General features: G+C 59.6%; 1 protein-coding gene across 1 annotated transcript in view; it reads left to right on the top strand.

Moving 5' to 3' along the window:
• Positions 1-7,994, top strand: part of MDGA1 (MAM domain containing glycosylphosphatidylinositol anchor 1) — a 55,975-nt gene extending 47,981 nt beyond the window's left edge. The window contains exons 15-17 of the mRNA XM_062186047.1: positions 2,540-2,670; positions 2,838-2,946; positions 3,568-7,994. Of these exons, the coding sequence (XP_062042031.1) occupies positions 2,540-2,670; positions 2,838-2,946; positions 3,568-3,659 (332 nt within the window). The 3' untranslated portion in view covers positions 3,660-7,994. The remainder of the gene's footprint in view (positions 1-2,539; positions 2,671-2,837; positions 2,947-3,567) is intronic.
• Positions 7,995-21,366: the final 13,372 nt, after the last annotated feature.

The following is a 21,366-nucleotide window of genomic DNA, read 5'->3' as shown; positions in this document are numbered from 1 at the left end:
AGAGGTTAAGCATTTGCCCAAGACCACACAGCACGGCCACCAGCATCTCAGGTTTTCCTAGGACCTAAAGCGAGGATTGGAAGGGTGCCGCTTTGTGAGCAGAGGGAGGAAGTCCCGCTCCCTAAGTGCAGGAGTGAACTTGAACTTGAGTGCCCTTTGGGAGGGGACGGCCCCCGTAGGAGTGTGACATCCGGGAAGGAGCTCTTGCTCTGTGCCCGGTTATCCGGGCAGCTGTGAGGTTCCTGCCCTCTTGGCACCGGGCCGGCGGGAGAGACGGATGTGAAACATCGAAGGGCACCGCCGAGCGTGGGCTTGGTGAGCGCCGAGGCCGGGGACAGCCAGCGAGCGCCGACCCACGCGGGAGCAGTGCTTGTCCTAGCCTCTCCTGGGGAAAGTGGCATTTCAGAGAGACCTTTAAGAGCAGGAAGGGTTTGTCCAGGGGGAGGTGCTAGGGGAAGGCGTCTCCAATAGAGGGAAGAGTTGCCTGAGCAAAGGCCCGGGGGCCGGCAGCTGGAGTGCTTCCAGGCACCAGCGCCTGGGTCCACCTGGCTTTTAGGTGGGCGGGCGATGTGGAGGAAGTCGTGAACAGAACCGTTCTTTCTCAAAGAAATCATTTCTTTTTGACATCCCATACAATTGCATGTCAGCTTGATATATATTCAGATAATTAACCTGCAGTATTAGTGAGGTACAGTGGATGACTTGATACAGTACACAGTGTGTGGGGGTCAGGTCAGGGCAACGAGCGGCTCCTAGGACATTCATCCTTCCCCTGAGCTACGACTCTTGCAGCTCCTCCTCTTGTCTTTTTTTTTTTTTTTTTTTTTGACAGAGTGGATAGTGAGAGAGAGAGAGAGACAGAGAGAAAGGTCTTCCTTTTTGCCGTTGGTTCACCCTCCAATGGCCGCCGCGGTAGCGCGCTGCGGCCGGCGCACCACGCTGATCCGATGGCAGGAGCCAGGTGCTTCTCCTGGTCTCCCATGGGGTGCAGGGCCCAAGCACTTGGGCCATCCTCCACTGCACTCCCTGGCCACAGCAGAGAGCTGGCCTGGAAGAGGGGCAACTGGGACAGGATCGGTGCCCCGACTGGGACTAGAACCCGGTGTGCCGGCGCCGCAAGGCGGAGGATTAGCCTAGTGAGCCGCGGCGCCGGCCTCTCCTCTTGTCTTACAAGAACAGCGTGAGCTGTGGTCAGCCGACTGTGCTGTCCCGGGAACCTGTCCCTCCCGTGCGACTGGATCTCACTGTCCAGCTCTCGGAGCTCCGCAGCAGGCCCACGGTTCAGGGAGCTCAGGGTCTTGGCCCTGGCTGGCCCCTGTGGTGGGATTTCAGGAAGCCCCAATCAGCGAGGGGCTGGGGCCTGACGGGGTGCTCAGCGTGTTGGGCAAGAAGTCACTGTTTGTCTGAGCTGTGTGAAAGCAGGCTTCCCCACCAGGGGCGGGAAGTGGGAGGGAGAAGACAGGGTAGGGGGACTGAGGCTGAACCCCAGTGGGTGGGGACAGATCTCCAGGAGCCAGAAGAAAGAGCAGTCCTTTTGGGGCTGGTGAGTGCCCAAAAGACACTGGAACTTGGGCCCTGCGGAAACCCAGGCGGATTCTTCCTGTCCTACAGGGTGCTGGTTGTAGGCTTCTCCAGGGCCCATCTTGTGTTGGGGGGCCCAAGTGCCCTGAACCTTTGGATCCCCCCAGGCCTGCCTGTGCTGTCAGGGAGGCAGCGTTCCGTGCTGTCTTGGCCCCTCCTCCCCTCCCCTCCACCCTGCCTGGCACCAGCTGTCCCCAGACCTTGTGTCTCGCCGGCTCTCCTTGGTCCAAGCCAACTCCTTTCATCCCAGGCAGGTACCATTTGGTGGCTCTCCCCCACCGGGGGGTCTGTCTGGTGTCACAGATGGTGCGTCTTTGTCTGTGGGCAGTGCCATGCACATGGCAGCCACCAGGCGCTGTGTAAGATTGATTCCCTTCGCTCGGAGCCAGCTCTTTCATGTCACTGGGGGTTTGGGCAGGGCTGGAAGGGACGGGGAGGGGCACTGACTGCTTGCGTGCTCTTAGCCAAGCCATCACCCCTTCCTTCTCCAGCGTCCTCGGATGCAGAATCCCGGGTGCCGGTGGCTGTGGGAGCATGGGCTGAGCAGCCCTAGGCTCCTGCCCCGAGTCTCACACTCATTCTCCCCAGAGCTCTGTAGCATGTGTATTGATACCTTTCTGCTGATCATGTCATTCTCTCTTTTAGCATTGTCTTAAGCATGGTTATTAGAGACATCTGGGTTTGGAGAGCTAGCTTTATTCACCATATAAAATATGCAAATTAGCACTAAAATTGTTACTACCGCTTGCTCTACCTCCAGAGACTGCGCAGGGCTAGGGGCGCGCGCTGTGTTCCTGGGGCTCCTGCTCTGTGCTCGCACGTGGGTCCCAGTGCCCTGGGACAGCCAGCACCGCTGTTAGAGGGGAGGGGTTGGCGGCGGGCAGGGGAGGAGGGCGTCTGTGGCAGGTGGGGAAGGCTCAGGGTGCCCTTACCAGACCTCACTGTACCCCTCCCCCAGGCTCCCTCAACCTCCTGGTGCGGTCCCGGAACAAAGGGGCTCTGGACACGCACGCCTGGTCCCTGAGCGGCAATAAGGGCAACGTGTGGCAGCAGGCCCACGTGCCCATCAACCCCAGTGGGCCCTTCCAGGTGAGGCTGCTGTGCGCACCGGGGAGGGCCACGTGGGTGGGCCCTAATGCTAGCGCCTGGGGGGTTTCCAGGTGGATTGAGGGGAACAGGCTGGGTGGGGCGGGGCAGCCTCTGTGTCTGTCACAGTCTGTTAAACTCCTGCTTCCTGCTCTCTGACCCCGCCCCAGATTATTTTTGAGGGCGTTCGAGGCTCCGGCTACCTGGGGGATATCGCCATCGATGATGTCACACTGAAGAAGGGAGAGTGTCCCCGGAAGCAGATGGATCCCAACAAAGGTGCAGGGCGGGTCAGGTGGCAGCATGGGGCTGCACCTGTGGGCGGCAGGCTGTAGGGGGAGGGCGCCTGTCGTGGAAGGGGGTTTTTGTCTGCCTGGCATTCGGACTGCCTGGGTGACGGGAACCGTGTGTCTGTGACTGCGAGTGTGCACCCATCTGGCCCCACCTGACTCAGACTGTAGGGCCCGCCCTCCCTGCGAGCTGACTGCAGTGTTTGTAGTGTCTAAGCGTCTCTGTATACCTGCGGCCCTGGACAGGAACGTGGGCCTTCCGGGAACCAGGTGTTCCCAACAGCAACAGCAGCAGCTTACTGCGTACCAAGCAAGCTACAAAAGCCTGCATAAGCGTGTTTCACTTCGCTCTCGCCACGGTCCTTTTAGACCCATTTTACAGATCAGGACACTGAAGGCTGCCGAGGTTGAATAAATTGCTCTGCACCTTTGTGAGCCCCCCAGCAGGCCGGGTTAACCCCTATATGTATGTATACGAGTGTGTCTGTGTCCCCCAGAGACCCAGGGCAGAGTGCCAGGCGCCCCCCATGGCTACCCTGTCCCCACTCCCTGCCCGAGCTGACCGGAGCCCTGGCCTGTCTCCTCTCTCTCTCTCTCTCTCCCCTCACAGTGGTGGTGATGCCCGGCAGCAGAGCCCCCCGCCAGTGCAGCCCGCAGCTCTGGGGGCCCATGGCCATCTTCCTCTTGGCAATGCAGAGATGATGAGAGCTGTGTGCTCCCCACCCCGCCCCCGGCACACCAAAGTGTCCACATCGTACCAAAGACTGACCCCCGCCAGCCGGGGTGCCCAGGGGTAGGGCCAGCCCGCCAGGGAAGGGGCCTGCGTCGGCTGCAAGGATGAGCAGAGTTCAAGGACAGGCACCCGGCACCGAGGCCCTGAAGACGGTTGTTTGACACACACATGCGCACACACACGCACACACACAGATATTAAAGCACAAGTTTCTATCTGACCTGCCAGCACCTCCTTTATGGTGCAGCCAGGGACTCAGTCGGAACAGCATCTGCCACCCCAGGGACCTCGGCGCCACACAGGCTTCTCCCCGGCTGCACCTGCGGAGTGTTCCTGACTCCCCCACCCCTAACTCAAGCCCCGACTCCAGCCCAGTGGCTTTGCTGAATGGACGCCTGCCATTGGACAGACTGGGACTCCCCGGGATGGGGAGGCAGGGACCAGAGGAGGGCCAGGTGTGGCTGTGTGAGCTGTGTGACCGTCCCCCACCCTGGGGACAACAAGGAAGGTGGGCACCTGTTGCTGGCCACTGTTCCTAGAGAGCGGGCCGGCTGGAGGAGGACCCTCCCCCAAGACTCCCTATTCCTCATTCCCTGTGACCACTCTGTTGGGCCACGGCCCAGGGTCTGGGGCCTGGGCAGTGTAAGGACTGACACCTGTGGCCTGCAGCTGGCCTCCCAGAACACAGCCCCAGCTGGGTCTCAGAGGAGCGGGGGCGGGGGGCAATGGGCGGAGGAGATGTCTTTCTGTCCCCTCCCGCCTCCGTGTAGGACGCTGCATTGGGGAGTGCCGTGCAGCCTCTGTCTGTGCTCTGGGCCTGACAGGCTGCCCTGCAGAGCAGGGTGTGTGGCATCTGCTTGGCCCTCCCCTCTTCCAGCCAGGATCGGTGAAGGAGCAGGGCTTTGTGGAGGAGCTGAGGGTGACGGGTAGGGGCAGTGGCTGGTCCTCTGGTTCCCCGGGAGCTGTGAAGGGGCTCTGTGTCCTCGGGTCCTGGGCTGGGCGTCTGAGATGGTCGTCATGGGATCTGGATCTCAACATGGTCTCTGAGCCCCAGCTCAGCTGTCCCCAGGAGAGAGGATGCCCAGCCCCTTCCAGGATGAGTCTCTGCGTGTGTGCCTGCAGCCGTGTGTGTGTGTGTGTGTGTGTCTGCATCTGTGCACACCGTGGGTGCATCACGGGGCAGGAGGAGTGTGTGCAGTGTGGGCCTGCGTGTGCAATGTCATGTATCTGTCAGTGAGGCCGGGTCTCTCCCCATCGCTGTGAGTGTGTGTGAGAGCGTGCGTGTCCATCTTCCCGAGTGGCTGGTGTGTTAGGTGGGATGCTGGCCAGATGGACCACTTCCTGCCTTGTCCTGCAGGCTCCGGCTGCCTCCTGCTGCCTGAAATCCCGCCTTCCATCCCCTATGGATGACAGCTTACAGATGACCCCACTGAAGGCAGGCACCTGTGGTGGGGGCTGTCACAGGCTCCTGCTGGAGCCACGGTGGGGACAGCTGCAGAGAAGAGGCTCGGAATGCGGGCAACATCGCAGTGCCAGGCGGCAGGCAGGGACCAGGGCCAACGCTGCCCAGCTACTTGATCCACCAGGCCTGCATTAGCATCATCACCAACAGCTGGTGGGTGGCCGGGCCAGGCTGCGGCGGGGCCTCCTGACGCCAGCCAGCGGGGCTGCCTTCCTGGCGCGGCCAAGGCCTTGGTCCCGCATGAGTCACTCCAAGCCCCCAGCACAGACTTCCTTCACATCTGCCGGGAGCTGTTCCTTAATTGTCCCATCTGTGCCGAATCTGTGCCCCCCCCCCCAACTAGACTGTGAGCTCCTCCTCCGAGCCTTCCAACCCGCTCCCCTCCCTGCGCTCACACCGGGCATGCACAGGCCTGGGATGCAGCCTCGCTGTGGCTTTGCCCCTGGCCTGGAGCCTACCAACCCCATCCCCATCTTTTAGAAACGCTGAGTCATGCTGCCCCCCCCCCCCCACACACTGATGGAGCCTGGTTCAAGAGCTCCTCAGAGAACCCAGGGGGCACCCTCCGGCCCGTCACCCACCCCATGCTTCCTCTGCCGTTGCAGGGGAGGGCCTGGGGTCCAGAGAGGAACAGCCCCGAGCACTTCCTCCCGGGCTTCCTCATCCGCCCCCTGCCCACTGCCCCACTCAGCCCGGCACAGACAAATTGCCCAGAACGCGCTAGCTGAGTGGAACTGCACGCACGAGGCCGCGAGCACGTGGTTGGTTGGCGTGACTGCAGGGACACCAGCGCCCTTGGCGTGTGCATGCGTGCACGTGTGCGGAGGTTGTGTGAGTGGTGCTGTGACTGCCTCTGTGCGTGCACGCGTGTGTGCCAGTGGGTCTGCAAGGAACGCATGTCACTGTGTGCTTCCGTGTCGGTGTTGTCTGCGCTGGCTTGGGACCCATGAAAACCCCAGTCCCAGGGAGACCAGGCTGGCTGGACCAGCACCTCTCCCATGGGTGGGCTCGCCATCTGGGGCAGGGTGCCTGGGGCATACCGTGGCCTTAAAGCTGAGTGTCCAGGGGCAGCCCTCAGCGTGGTGGACTCCTTCCACTCAGACCCCTCCAGGTGGGGGTCAGGGGCTGGAGAGGACCCCTGGAGCCAGGTACTGAACAACAGCAGTGGGGCGCCTCAGCCTGGCCCTCCTGCTGCCCCCCGGGACCCCGGACAGCCTCTGAGGGGTGCAGAGGTGGCCTGAGGACCACACTCCTCCCGCCCTTGCCCTCTCTGGGAGGGGCCCTGCACCTTTCCCCGTGCACTCTCCTGTTCTGTGTGCTCTGTGAGCTCCTGGCCTCAGCAGCCCAGACCCTGCACGGTGCAAGAGGAGATGGCAAAGCCGATTGCGGGAGGGACGGCCAAGGCCACACAGCCAGCTGCAGGTAGAGCCAGCCTTGGACTCCAGGTTCTGCAGCTTTACTGCGCGCTGCCCCTGGGCTATCCGGCCAGACCGCTTCGAGGAGCTTGGTCAAACTGCCTTGTCTCCAGGGCACTGGTGGAGCAATCTCAGGTGTTTCTGAGCTTCTGCACTGGGATAGCCAAGGGTCTCCCTGCCTCAGATCCTGGCCTCTCATTCCAGGCCACGAGGCAGGCCCGGGTGCTGCGTGGAAGATGTCACCTCTGGCCGCAGCTGCTGCCTGCCCCCAACACACGCCTAGACAGGAGGGACCGTTCTCCCTCCTTGCCTCTCTGCCGCCGCAGCCTGGGTTGCAGACGAAGGTCAAAATCCATCCTCATCCTCCTGAGCCCCTCAGGACCACTGCTGGTTTCTTTTCCTCCTGGCATGGCTCTGGGGGTGGGGGTATTTCTGGGGTCTGGTCCCAGGTGCACCTGCTCTGGAGAGTCCCTGTAGGGCCACTGGTTGAGGTTGGGTTCTGGGTTCAGGGAAGTCCTCCTCTCTATTGGGTTGGTGCTAGGTGTGTGTGTGAGGGTGTGAATGGGAAAACTAGGGTGTGTCTAAGGGTTTCTGTGTCTGAAGGTGTGTGAGAAGGTGTGAATGAGTGTGTGTGTAAGAACAAGAATAGGAAGGGTGTGTGTGTCCAAGGGTTCCCGTATCTGAGGGTGCGTGTGGGATGTGTATGTGTGTGTAAGGATATGAATAGGTGTGTGTGTGTGTATAAGGGTGTGTGCGAGGGCAGTGGATGTGTGTGTGTGTATGAGTTTAAGGGAGTGTGTGTGTGTGTGTGTGTGTGTCGGAGCAGAAGAGCTGCTCTTTCCTGGAGAGCCCTTGACTCTCGCAGCTGGAAGGGACCCTGCTGGTGGCTAGTCAGTGCCCATGGAACAGGTGAGAAAGTGGAGGCCCAGGGAGATGGCCGTGGCCCCGCCTCCTCCCCTGGTGGTGCCTGTGGTCACTCCCCAGGGGCCCTGCTGGGAGCCCCCTGCCTCCTCACAGCTGCCCACACCATCTCCGCCCAACTCTGCAGGCTCCTGTGTCCCACGCCTGAGCCCCCATCCTGCCCCGGGGCGGGGGCGGCCTGCTCACCAAGGCCTTATCCCGGGCCACGGGAGGGGCAGGGGAAGTGGAGGGGACTGCTTCAGCCCGGAGGCCTCACAGACTCGGGAGAAAAGCCAAAACCCCTCGTGCCCAGGCCCCAGCCCATCCCACCAAGGTAAAAGCACAACGGAGACCCCTTCCTCACGGGTGAAATGCAGCGGGGTTGTTTTTGAGTCTCACGACCCCGTCCTCACCCCTTTGCCTTGCTCTCTGTCTCCACCCCAGCCTCTGTTCCCTCTGCCCCTGTCCCGCCCCCAAGCCCCCACTGTAACCTGTCGTTGCGGCCGCGGTTCTTTCCATCAATAAAGCTGCAGTATTCTAGCTCGGGGCCAGGCTGTGTGTGTCCGCGAGTGGGAGAGGCCCTGCCGGGCTGTGGGGCTGGGGGCTGCCACCATGGAGCCTGGTCTCCTCCCCCCAGGAGTTCAGAATTGCCTTCACAGCCAAACAGGGATACCGCCCGTCTTCCCCAAGGCTCCAGCACGAGGACTGGAGGGAGGTGAGAGGGGGGTTCTCGAAGAAAGGACCTCGGGCGTCAGCCGGTGGGCAGGGGCCATCTTCCAAGCAGAGGGCAGGGTGTGCAGAACCCCGGAGGGTGATGCTTGGGAGCCTCGGGGAGCAGGAGGCGCAAAGCTGGCGTGGGTGCTGAAAACGTCCTTTCTTAGCACCCAACCCCGTCGTAGCGCCAGAGCCCCAGGCCACCACACAAGATGTCCAATTCTCCCGGGGACTGCCACACTGAAGGCGGCTCCTGCTGACCGGCCCTGCTGAGCGGAGGCTTCCAGCCGTCCCCACTGACACCCCAGAAGATGTGAGCGTGAAAGCACCTGGGAGCAGCCAGCCCTGGCCGCCTCTGTCAGGGTCACGTGCTGCGGAAGGGCCTGGCCAAGCCCTCCTCATTTCCTGACCCTCTGAGCCAAGGGAGACACTCACGGGGTTGCCGTCTGAGGCCCGCCAGGTTGGGGTAGTTTGTTTCCGCAGCAGTAAGGTGTGTTTTGGCCACGCCCAGCGTCTGAGTGTCTTTGCATGGTTCCTCTGCCGGGTCATGGAGCCTGCTCTCTCACCACTTCTCATGCCAGCTCCCTCTCTCCTTGAGACCTCCCTTGGCCAGCGCCACTAGAGAATGGGCCGGCCGGTGCAGCATGCTGTGTCCAGCCAACACACACCTCATTGTGGATTGGCTGCCCCGGAGTCAGGCGCCACCCCTGATCCAATCACCTGGGTTAGAGGAAGGAGCTGTGGGTACTCCTGGAGGGGTGGTAGGTGGGCTCAGGGACTGGCAGGCACCGTAAATGCGGCTTCTCTTCCACTCCCCCACCTTGCTGGGGCAAGGCTGTGCTGTGTATGCACCAGTAGAGTCCTCCAAATGGCCGGCCCTCGGATGTGTGCCCATGCAAGGTGTTCACAGGGAAGGTCAGGTAACCTACAAAAGATGTTGACCCAGATATTGTCATGGCGGTGTTGGAGATGGGGAAGCAGAGTCTAAGAAAGGTGACATGGTCCCCCAGCTCATACCCTCGAGAGGGGAAAGGTGACATGGTCCCCCAGCTCATGCCCTCGAGAGGGGAAAGGTGACATGGTCCCCCAGCTCATGCCCTCAAGAAGGGAAAGGTGACATGGTCCCCCAGCTCATGCCCTCGAGAGGGGAAAGGTGACATGGTCCCCCAGCTCATACCCTCGAGAGGGGAAAGGTGACATGGTCCGCCAGCTCATACCCTCGAGAAGAGAAAGAACCTGGATGTAGAGTTTTTCATTCTGATTCTGTGTCCTTGGCATCAGCTGTGTCCTGTCCTCCTCTTGGTCCTCTGACTTTCATCTGCTTTTCTCACCAGCTCATCCCCGGGGCCTGGGGGGAGCAGGGCCCCTTCCTGCGGGGCTCCGGCTCCGGCTCCGGTCCTGTGCTCCAGGCAGAGACCGCCCCTGGTCCAGCTTTTCTATTTCTAGCTTCCTGACCTTTCTACGTGTGTCCTCTGTTGAAAGCTACTGTAACACCTCCGGAGAAGGAGGTTGGGTAGAAATAAATCCAAGAAAAAAGTCGAAACTTCTCCTTGAAGTCACCCCAAACTCGGGTGGACACCTCACCTCCCTCCATCCTGCTTCTCCAACCTCCTGCTTCCAGATCCATCTTTCCCCAGGTGTGCAGCCCCGCCAGCGCCAGGCGTGGCTTCCTGCTCCGAGGTCAACCTGGCAGATCCCTCGAGGGCAGCTCCTGCCACCGAATCTGCCATCCCATCTCTCAGCTGCCTCGCTCCTCTCTCAAAGTGGAGCGAGCTTCCCACTCTTTGCAGGTCCCCTGACTCAGTGCCTCGCCTTGTTCCATCCAAACACACAGCCCCAGGCATAGCCCTGCTCTCAGTCCCCCTCCCCAATCCCTCAGGACCACCCACCAATTCACTCTGCTCCAAGAGGTGATAAGAAGCAGGCTCAAATACAAATCTGAGACACTGAGAGTCCCCACAGTGGGAGTTGGCGATGCCATTTGGAGATGCTTATGCTACATTGTTGCGAGAGAATGGCAGACCAGGGGAGAAGTCGCCTAATACCGCCTCGTTTCTATATCAAAATGTCTGTGAGGCTGTGAGGTGAGGGCGTGCGTGTTTTTTCTGGTCTGAAAGACCACTCACCAGGGTGAGTGGTTGTGATGTGCACAGCGAAATTTTGCAAGCTTCCGATCACAGCTCCAGGCTCCCTGCATTGTCTGAGTATTTTTACGTGAACCTGTATTATTTTTAATAACTGAGAGAAAAATCTATTTTCTTGAGAAAAGAAAAGCCAGAAGTCATCAAGGACTATAGATTAGAAATAAAGGTCACTTTTCTCTTCTTAGCATTATTTTTATAACCATGCATCACTGAATTTGGGAAAGGGCTTTGAACTTGAAATATCTTCATGCTGATTTATTTGAATAAAAATATTCATACAATTGAGAGGGGAGGGAGAAGACCTGGGTTGAGCCAGGCAGGGGTGAGGAGGTGGGAGCGTCAGACCAATGTTTAAGAAAAATCCCAGGGGATACTGCTACTTCCAGAAACAAACAGCAAACATGTAGTCATGCCTGAAGCCCATGCATGTGTGTGCGTGCACCTGTGTGTGCATGTTTACACACGTGGGAGTGTACTTCCTGCCCATGCATGTCAGCCTGCAGCAACCTTGGTGTGGAATCAACTATGAAGTGAGCACCCGGCTGGGGTGTCTGGGGTCGGGGGTTCCTGCGGTCAAAGCGGAGAGGGCCGGAGCAGGAGCACACACTGCAGGTCCTCGGCCTTCCCTGCTTCTCTCTCTCCTGCCCTCCTGATCTTACTCACAGAGTAAAGAAGGGAAACCGAGGCATGGGGTGAGAGGAGGAAGTGGGAAAGAGGACCTGGTGTTCTGTCGCTCTGTCCCAGGCCTCAATAGCACTGTCTGTTTTTTGGCTCAAGAACGCCAGGTCTCTTGAGTCCCCAAAAGCAAGAGTCAGGGCAGGGTGTGGAGAGACAGAGAGAAGAGACCACCATTTCAAAGTGAAACAGTGGTCCCGTGCACACAGTCCTTCCTGGTTCACGTGGGCTGTGTCTCCCGCCCTTGCACTTGGCAGGTGGGAGAGCTAGACAGCACGGCCTGGCCCGGGGCCCCGCCGCCGTGCAGACTGGAGCTCGGACACGGAGCCAGGTCTCCCACCACCCCTCGAGCCTTCCAGAGCTACCTGCCCACCCTGATACATTCCCTGTTTGGGAAGTAATATTACACATCCACTTTGTGTTCACGGTAGGGGAAGAATGGAAACATTTATAATGCCATAGGATGGGCTCTAGGGGCTTCCGGGAGGAGGTATGGGGGTGCCTGTGCAGGAAGGAGCTGGGAGCCCCTTGGCCGAACCTCAGGTTGAATTTTATTTCCGAAGCTAATCCAGGACGGGGCTCTGGAGGGGGCTGGTGGGTTGCTCCACACGGGGTGGAGCAGCCTGGCTGGGGGTACAGTCTCTGAAACTCGCGTGCCACCTCTTACTCACTCTGTGACCATGGACGAGTTACTTCACCTCTCTGAGCCTGGTGTTTGTCCCCGGCTTCCGATGAGGGGAAGAGCAGCTAGAGATGAAATGAGACCACCTACCTCACACCTGGCACAGCCTCTGGCCACGCAGAGCTGGTGACAGCAGGTGTTAGGGGTCATGCTGTCTCAAAACCCCAGGGAGTCCACTGCGGCCCCCACCATGGCTTCCTGCAGGAGCTGCTGCTTCCAGGGAGGGAGCAGGTGCTGGCAGAGAAAGGTCCAGGACACAGATGGGGGGGGGGGGGCTGTGACCGCCTGGCTGTGAAGGAGATCCAGGCACTTGGGGGTGGACCAGGGGTCCTCTTCCCCCTTCCTCTAGCTCCTGGCAGCCCCTGTGCAGTGCTGGCATCTCCCACCCTCTCTTGAATGGTGGACTGAGGGTGTGGGCAAACTCACCCCACGGGCAGCCTGGGAGACCCCTCCTGCACCCCACAGGCAGAAAGACCCCCCCCCCCCGGAACTCTTAAATCCTTGTCTAGAAGTATCCAGGGCTTTTCTTTCAAGTTCTCAAGAGGAGACGAGGAGCGTTCCAGAACCTTCCAGGATCCCACATTCCTTTGTCTTACTGCCTCACTCCTGGAGAAAAAGTTCTTTTTAAAATCTGGCTTGCATCTCTCCTGCTGTGGTCTGAGCAGATGTTACGCCACAAGCTCCTTGGCGCCTGCAGCACCCGCCCCCAGCGCTGCCCTGCTGGCTTCTCTGCTTCTGTGACCCCCTGCCCCGTGCCCCCAGGAGCTCTGCACATCGCTGGCCCCGTGCTGGCCCCGCAGGCCTCTGCTGATCTCAGCCTCAGGACCATGGTGGGAGGGCACAGCGGAGAGAAACAGAGGCCATGGCTGGGGAAGAATGCCACAGCCATAGGGGTGCCTGGTCCCCGACTCCAGCTGCAACAAGGAATGAGGCAGCCCTCCACCTGCCCCGAGTTTTCCTGTAGATTGCAGAGGGAGTGGGGAGGCTGCGCTTGTGGGTTCTTCCAGCTTCAGGATTCAATGACAAGAGGGAGTGGGGTGGTCCTAAGTGATGCTGAGAAAAGGGGGCCGCCACATGGAGTACAGTCTGGTTTCTGTTTGTAGGTCAGAGCATCCATCTGTCTCTGTCTCCTCCCCAGCCCTGGAGACACCGGTAACCCAGGCCCAGGCAGGAGCTAGTCCACCTGCTCTCCATGTTCCACCCCCAGCCTGGGAACCCAGTCCCACCTCCTCCAAGGAGAGGCAAGCAGCAGAGCCAAGACACCCTTGCACCTTGGCTGCTGCCGAGCAGGAGGGGGCACGGAGCCCGTGGGTGGAGGGGTGGCAGGCTCTGGGCTCGGTGCCCAGGGGCGGGCGGCCTGCTCTGCACCAGTGGCCTCGGGCTGGAGAGAGCAGGCGGGCAGGGGCTGGCTGAATCCTGAAGCAGGGAGTTGTTGGCGGGCTGGGGTGGGGGTCAGGAACAGCAGAGGGCTGAGCCAAAGACAGAGAAGGACAGGGATGGCCTCCTGTGGTATGTCGGGGGGAGGTGCAGGTGGTCCTCGGGCAGGAGTGGCCGTGGCAGGTGGGGCAGCCCTACCTCCATGGACCCCTAGAGGCACCAGAGTCCCTGTTCAGCTGGGACCCTCCACCCTGGGAGAGGAGTGACCCCACAAATCCAGGAGGCTCTCTGGAGCTCATTGGCCTGGTCCTGGCCTCCTCTCCTGGAGTGAGGAGTGAGGGTAGAGGCTGGGGGAGGTGGGGTCTGCACCCAGTCACTCCCTCCACCCTGCACCCAGTGCCGCAGAGGTGGGAAGACCCCTGCCCTTCCCCGGAATGAGCACGTGAGGCTCTTTCCTTTGTCTAACCCACTAAGAGTACAGAAGGTTCTGGATGGGCCAGTCTGCCCCTCCCTCCCCTGAGAGGACACGATTCCCTTGGGGACTGCAGTGGGGTCTGTATGTGGGGGAGGGAAGAGGGGTCATCCTGGAAACTTCTGGCCTGGGCACTAGAGGGAGGTGGGGTCCAGATCTCTGCCATCCGGGGCACTGCTGTCCCCCGGGGCCTGTCCAGCAAGGGTCACACCTTGCCCTTGTTTCCAGGGGAACGTGGGGAGAACCGACTCAGCCTCAGGGGCTGCCAAGGTTTAGAGCAGCGCTAGGACCCCATGGTCACCCCTCCGATGAGCAGCGAGGCCCTCCCCGCAGCATCCCTCCAGCCGCCCTGGAGCTCTGCCAGTGACCGGGAGCTCACCGCTTTGCCAGCCTGCTCACTGTTGACCAGCTACTAACCCCCGTCCCTCTGCATGTGGTGTGAGATTAGGGGGAAGGCCATGTCAGGATGGAGGCAGGCGCTCAGCCCTGCCCGCCTCAGTTGTCCAGGATGCTCTCTGGCCCCTGATTCCCTCCGTGGCGGCTGCGACTCTGACTTGAAAAATGGTGCAATGCCCAGTGGGAGAGGCAGAGCCCGGGGCCCTACAAGGCCCTGCTACGGACTTGGTTTAGCTGCAGGCTCCAGGCCTTGGTCTTCTCACCTACAGAATGGGAGGAGTTTGGAGTGAATGATTGCCTTTGGGTCCTCTGCTTTATTTGAGGTTAGAGGACTGGGGATACGAAGCTAACAGCAAGAGCCACAAATGTCTTTGCTTGTTGGTTTGTCCACGTCTCTGTGTTGGCAGGGGTGGCTTCCTGCTAACCACATTTACTCCGGGGTCACCACTGCATCCGGGACCCCGTGGCCTTGTCTGTCCCCAGAGGCCCTGCCCAGATTCTTAGGCTTGATGGAGCCTTGTCCCCTTCTTCTCCCGGGTGCCCTGTCCCCCCAGCTCCCCCTGGCCCTCCCTGCCTACCCTGCCCCGGGGGGCACCGACCTCCTTCCTGCTGTAACCCCCTGGCCCTGCATTGATGACTTTTCCCTTCCTGGAACCTGGCTCCGGGAGTTCATCCACCCACCAGGGCTGGAGGGAATACAGTTGCTGTTTTGCTACTTGGTTTTGTTCCTTCATCTGACCCCGCTCCCCTAAGTTACCCCCTGGTGGTTCCTAAGCCATAGCCCTGTCCCACCTTCTCTTTTTTGTCTGCCTCCCAGGATAGAGCTTGAAATTCCTGGAGGAGGGACCCAGTCAGGCCAGCGGGGAGGCTGCTGAGGGCTTTGGGGAAAGTTTTGCTCTCCCTGTTTCAAGGAGACTCAAGGGACAGGCACTCGACACAGCAGTTACGCCTCTGCTTGCGACACTGGCGTCCCATATCAGAGTACCTGGGGTTGAGTCCTGATTCTGCTGTCTGCTACTTGGATCTCTGCCCCCAGCACGGAACACCTCGATTGAGTTCCAGGTTCCTGGCTTTGGCCTGGCATTTGGGGAGCGAACCAGTGAATGGACAATCCCTCCTTGTTTCTCTATCTTTCAAGTAAATAAAATAAATAAATGGTTTAGAAAGAAAGGAGCATCAAAAGATAATCCTATTGCATTGCGCTGGGCTCTCTGGGGCGTGCCTGTGCCTGGAACTGCTGCCGTGGTCATCTTGTGACCTATGAGGCTCCAAGCTCAAGGTGAAAATCAACATTCTGAAGACAGGGAAGAAAAAGGTAGAAGGATCCTTGATGAATGATTTGCTTTCAAGCCATCACTGAAGCCACCCCCTCCACACGTCGCGTGAAGTATAAAAATGTCATGTGCTTAAAGCTTATAAATGACGGGCTGTGTTTTTTGCTGTCACCTTAACAGCAACACTTTAGACATTCACTCGGTCGGTCATTTACTTACTCAAATCTCACTCCTGCACCTGTTCACCTCCTCGCCGTATTGATTAGGATAGAGGGTCAGGGGCTCTAGCAGAGACCCCAAATCGCAGTGGCTGCATTTAACAGAAGTGCCTCTCTCTCTTGTAAGCCATTGGGGGCTGGGGTGGCAGCTCCGAGATGTCAGGGGCCCAGGACCCCTCCAGCCGGTCACTGCACCATTCCTGGGTGTCCTGTTGTTCAGGTGGTCCAGGACCTTTGACCACCGCCTCACATTTCAGCCTCATCCTCCCTTGGACAGACAGGACCCAGTGGCTGCCCATCCCACACTTGGTTCACACTCCACTGACCAAACCTGACTTCTACGGCCACTCCTAGCTGCAAAAGAGGCTGAGACACGAATGCTTGATTTGAGGTTGCTGTGTGTCAGCTATAAATTATGATTCAGGTTTTGCTGTAAAAGAAGATGAGAACAGATATTGGCTGGAATGTGGGATGGGTGGTTTTGAATGCTTTCATTCATTCATTCCCTGATTCATTCATTCATTCTGCAAGCATGGTATTGCACACATGGGCTGCGAGGCACCAGGGCCATAGAGTCCAGGCTCCTCATGGCCCAGCAGGAGGATAAGGCAAGAACAGATGTTCAAGCCCAACAACCCTTGGTGAGCACCTGCTCTGCCCAGACAGGCACCCAAGTTGAGAAGTGGGGAGCGCTCATGACATGACATTTTGGGTTGTCACGGTCCCCCTAGCCCATCTGCCCCTGCCTGCACCCAGGATGTGGAGGGAGAGAAGACAGTGGCCAAGACAAAGGCGACAAGCCCCCAAGGTGAGTCTTTACTTGGAAAACCGCTTCTCAAAGTCTACCAACAATCCTACCCGCAGAAATGCGCGCGCCCTCTCTGTCCTTGGACATGACTGCATTAGTGCCGGCCCCTCCCCGGAGCTTCCGCACATGCCGACATTGTAGGGAGCGGGGAAGGCACAGCCTCCAAGGGGTGGTCTTGCCCCCCCTGAAGAGGAGCTGTCAGGCTCCCATGCTGGGGGCAGCTAGGTGGCTCTGTGCCTTTGGGAATCGGAGAACCTCTGTGAAAGAACTCCATGTTCACCTGGGCAAAGAACCAAGGGATGTGCCATAGATTCCGTTTTGCAACACAGACCTCAGAAACATTTCAGGTCCTACCTTCGTTCTTCCGTGACCTGACGACTCTCGGTCAAACACTGGGTCCGCTTTCTCTTGACATGGGGCAGATGTGTGACCGCCTCCATCCACAGAGTGCTGCAGAAGCATCGCTGGCTGCTGCTCGGACTGGGTCGTGAGAGGCGGCACAGCTCCGCCAAGCCCCCCCCCCTCTCTCGGGGCGTCCACCCTGGGACCCCAGTCGCCACTCTGCGAGAAGGCACTGGCTGCTATGTGCTGAGACCATGGGTAGATTCCTGAGCAGAAGAACTGTTGTCTTGTTTTAAGCCCCTGAGTTTTCTGGGGGCTTGATATGCAGCAACAGGGGACAGGCAGCATGGTGGCTTCTACATGGCTGCAGGGTCTTTGCAGCTCCTCCTGTCGAGAGATGGAGCCTGTTTCCCCACTACTTGAAGTTGAGCTCTTTTTTTCTTGAGATATTTATTTATTAGAAAGGCAGAGTGACAGAGAGAGACAGAGAGACAGTGAGAGGCCTTTCATCCACTAGTTCTTTCCCGAAATGCACATAACAGCCAGGAACGGGCCAGGCTGAAACCAGGAGCCAGAAGTGCCATCCGGGTCTCTCACATGTGTGGCAGGAGCCCAGGTACTTGAGCCAGCATCTGCTGCCTCCCAGACACATTAGTAGGAAGTTGATTGGGAAGTGGAAAAGCTAGGACTCGAACAGGTGCTCCCAAATGGGTTGCAGGCTTCCCAAGCAGTGACTTCTCCCACTGTGCCACAGTGCCCATCTCAGAGGTTTTTTGTTTTGTTTTTTTCTAAGAGACAGAGATAGACAGAGAATTCCAGTCCCTGCTTCACTCCCCAAATGCCTGCAATAACCAGGACTGGGCTGGGGCCAAAGCCAGCAGCCAGGAACTCAATCCAGGTCTCCCATGTGAGTACCAGGGACTTAATTACTTGAGTCATCGCCACAGTTCCCCGGGGTCCGCATTAGCAGGAAGCTGGAATTGGGGATCATAGCTGGGAATCAAACTAGGGGTTCTGGCCGGCACCGTGGCTCAACAGGCTAATCCTCCGCCTGCGGCGCCGGCACACCGGGTTCTTGTCCCGGTTGGGGCGCCAGATTCTGTCCCGGTTGCCCCTCTTCCAGGCCAGCTCTCTGCTATGGCCCGGGAGTGCAGTGGAGGATGGCCCAAGTGCTTGGGCCCTGCACCCCATGGGAGACCAGGAGAAGCACCTGGCTCCTGCTATCGGATCAGCGCAGTACGCCAACCACAGCATGCCGGCCGCGGCAGCCATTAGAGGGTGAACCAATGGCAAAGGAAGACCTTTCTCTCTGTCTCTCTCACTGTCCACTCTGCCTGTCAAAAAAATTAAAAATAAAATAAAATACAAACTAGGGGCTCTGATATGGACTCGGGGCTTCTTAACTGGCATCTGTACCCCTGGGCCAAATGCCCGCCCCTGGGCTGCTTTTGAGCCATAGAATGCAGCAGGAGTGACGCTGTGCAACTTCCCAGCCACTCCTACGCCCATTCTCCTGCTGCCCTGAGATTTCCATGTGAAGGAGCCAAACTACCCTGCTGGATGCTGGGAACACAGAGACCAGCCAACAGCCAGCACCAACTGCAGACTTGCTGAGCCGGCATAGAAACGGGACTCACCGCAGTGAGCCTCTCCCGGGCTGTCCACCAGCTCCAGCTCCAGGCAGTCAGGAGCTGGAGGTGTCCGGACCGTAACTGTGGAAGAACCACTGCCACCCTGTTAGGCACTGCCCAGCCTGCCCAGAGGAGCCCCTTGTGACTGATCCATGGCGTCCCTGGGATGGCACCACGTTGAGTGTGTTGTTTGCTATAGAAGCAACGGCAGAACAGTGAGATGGGTGCAACGTGAAGAGTCCTGTGCCAAAGGGGACAAGCTAGAGACACAGGAGGAGGCCATGCCACCTCAACCCAGTAAAACACCTGTTCAGCTCCCTCCAGGGAGCCAGCTGGGGGCACCTCTTCCCAGGTGCTGTCTTCAAGGCCCCGGTAAACCGCCTGGGTTGCTCCTTGGCCAGAGAACTCTTGGCCAGTCTTGGTGGAGTCCATCTTCACCCCAGTCTTCCCCATGCTGGCCAGGGATTGCAGGCACGTGGGTGTCCCAGGCAAGAGCCCAGCACACACTGCTGAGCAGAGAACTGGGAGCAAATTAAATGATCCTGCCTTAAGCCACTGTGCTTGCTTCACGCCAAAACAGAACTGCTAATATCAACCTCTGATTTCAGATCAACCTAGGAATAGTTTTCATGCCCAGGGCTATGCCTCCTGTGGGGGTGAACACAGGAGGAGACGAGACCCTGTCCACATGGAGTTGGCCGTGGACATAAACCGTGGGGGAGCCAAGTCCCCGGGGGCAGAGCACTAGTGCCCAGCCAAGTCCCTTCTCCCTTCACTGTGCTGAGGGACTGGGAGCCTGGCTCCGCCTCCTTTCCCAGCCTCCCTTGTTCCCAGCAATGGAGGTGGGGGTGGGGGAGGTGAGGGTGGCCACCCCAGTCCAGAGCCCAGAGGTTCCTGGGCCGTCAGGGTGGCCACGTGGGCAGCCAGGATGCAGGCTGCTGTAGAGAAGGCGTCAATGTGATGGGGGCTTGCGTTCTGGGCTGGCTGTCATGGGAACTGTTCTTATTTTTATTTTTTTTTAAAGATTTATGTATTTATTTGAAAGGCAGAGTTACAGAGTTACAGGCAGAGGCAGAGAGAGGTCTTCATCCGCTGGTTCACTCCCCAACTGGCCACAATGGCCGGAGCTGCGCCAATCCGAAGCCAGGAGCCAGGAGCTTCTTCCGGGTCTCCCACATGGGTGCAGGGGCCCAAGGACTTGGGCCATCTTCCACTGCTTCCCAGGCCGTAGCAGAGAGCTGGACTGGAAGTGGACCAGCTGGGAAGCGAACTGACAGCCATATGGGATGCTGGCACTGCAGGGGGCGGCTTTATCCACTAAGCCACAGCACCAGCCCCGGAAACTGGGTTTTACACCATTTAACCCCCGAGCTCCTGCCGCTAGTGGCCCGCGGGGCCCAGGCCTCCTCTCCACACGGGAACCCTGGGCTGGAGCTGGGGCGGGCGGAGGGGGAGGTGGCGCTGGATGGTGAGCTGCCCCAGAGCAGGGCGTTTTGTTCTTTGTGTTCACAGCTTTAACACCCAGTGCAGTGCTGGAAACAGAGCACAACGCACAGGAGCTGCTCGGTGGACACGCAGCTGTGGGGAGGGAGGCACAAGCGCCTTCCCTCGCCGTCCTGGGGCTCCCGGAGGAGAGGGCTGTGCTGCCCGGCTAAACCGGGACCTTCCTGAGGGCTGAGACAGCACCTTCCACCCAGACCAGGGCCCCCTGAGGACGGGGCTGTGTCTCCCCCCTCAGACTGGGCTCCTGAGGATGGGGCTGTCTCCCCCCTCAGACTGGGCTCCTGAGGACGGGGCTGTGTCTCCCCCCTCAGACTGGGCTCCTGAGGACGGGGCTGTGTCTCCCCCCTCAGACTGGGCTCCTGAGGACGGGGCTGTGTCTCCCCCCTCAGACTGGGCTCCTGAGGATGGGGCTGTCTCCCCCCTCAGACTGGGCTCCTGAGGACGGGGCTGTGTCTCCCCCCTCAGACTGGGCTCCTGAGGATGGGGCTGTGTCTCCCCCCTCAGACTGGGGCTCCCCCCGCCTGGCTCCCTCCTGCACTTCCCTCCCTTGCCTCCCAGCTGGGTCCCCCGTGACGTGGGCAGCGACTGTGGCGGGGCTGCAGATGGCATCCGGCGATGCTCGAGGGTGGTTAAGCACCCTTGGAATGAAGTTGGGCCTCATTACAGCCTGTTGGAGAGGAGAGCCAATTAAGGAGGCAATTTCCCTGAGCGGCTGCGGAATGGAGCAGAGCTGTAGCCACAGGCGGGACAGCAGCGGCCGTCCTGTCCAGCTGGCCTGCAGGAGGCCCCCTCGCCTCCGGAGACCTCCCACCACCTGGGTGTGGGCCAGTGCCCAGAGCCCTGCTGAGACCCCAGGGTGTCCCCGGCCCTGGCTGCCCACCCAGCTTCGCCTCACTTTCTGGGTGCCTGGTGCTGCGCTGCTGGGGTGTTCCTGACAATCTCACTGCTTCTCCGGGGCTGTGGCTCCTCCCTGTCACACCCTCTGTGAGGCAGGGGGGCAGGCCCAGCCCCTCCCCTTCCCTTCTGCCTTCCGCCCATCAGGTGGGGGGTAGGCACCTGACTGTGACTCCACAGGGAGCAGGCGGGAGACCTGAGTCAAATGATGGAATCACAGCAGAAAAGGGCGTTTCAGGGAAGGATCCAGACTTCCTCCCATAGTCAAACGAGAACAGGCAGGGGAGTCCCCGGCCTCGTGGGCCAAGCAGCCAAAGCAGAGGTCACACACGGCTGAAAGCAGCAGGTCCAGGAGCCAGAGTTGAGCAGGATCCAGCACTCCAGAGAGGCGCCCTGCAGGAGGTGGTACTTAGCAGCGTAGTAGGATGACTGGGCCAGAGATCCAAATGCTGGGCTGGTGCATCACAGGGGTACAGGTGAAGGATGTGGACCGACTGGGAAGGCGCATAGGCCCTGTGACCAGGGCTGGACTTCACCCGCGGGCACTGGCACAGCGTGGGTTATCCAACAGGGGAGCCGGCAGGAGGGAAACTGAAGTTGGGGGGGTGTCTTAAACACTTGCCGGAGAAGGGAGGGACAAAGGAGGCCACCCTGTGCCCCATCCCAAGGCTGTACAGGACTTAGGCTTGACGCTGAGCCATGTTGGGGGAGCAACGCCTAGGACAGCACCAGGCACACAGCAGGTGCTCATCCGAGGAGTGACGAGCAT

The sequence above is a fragment of the Lepus europaeus genome, chromosome 3 (assembly GCF_033115175.1).
Source record: "Lepus europaeus isolate LE1 chromosome 3, mLepTim1.pri, whole genome shotgun sequence".
Lineage (NCBI taxonomy): Eukaryota > Metazoa > Chordata > Mammalia > Lagomorpha > Leporidae > Lepus > Lepus europaeus.
The sequence above is the reverse complement of the archived record's forward strand: the minus strand, read 5'-3'. Positions and strand labels throughout refer to the sequence as shown.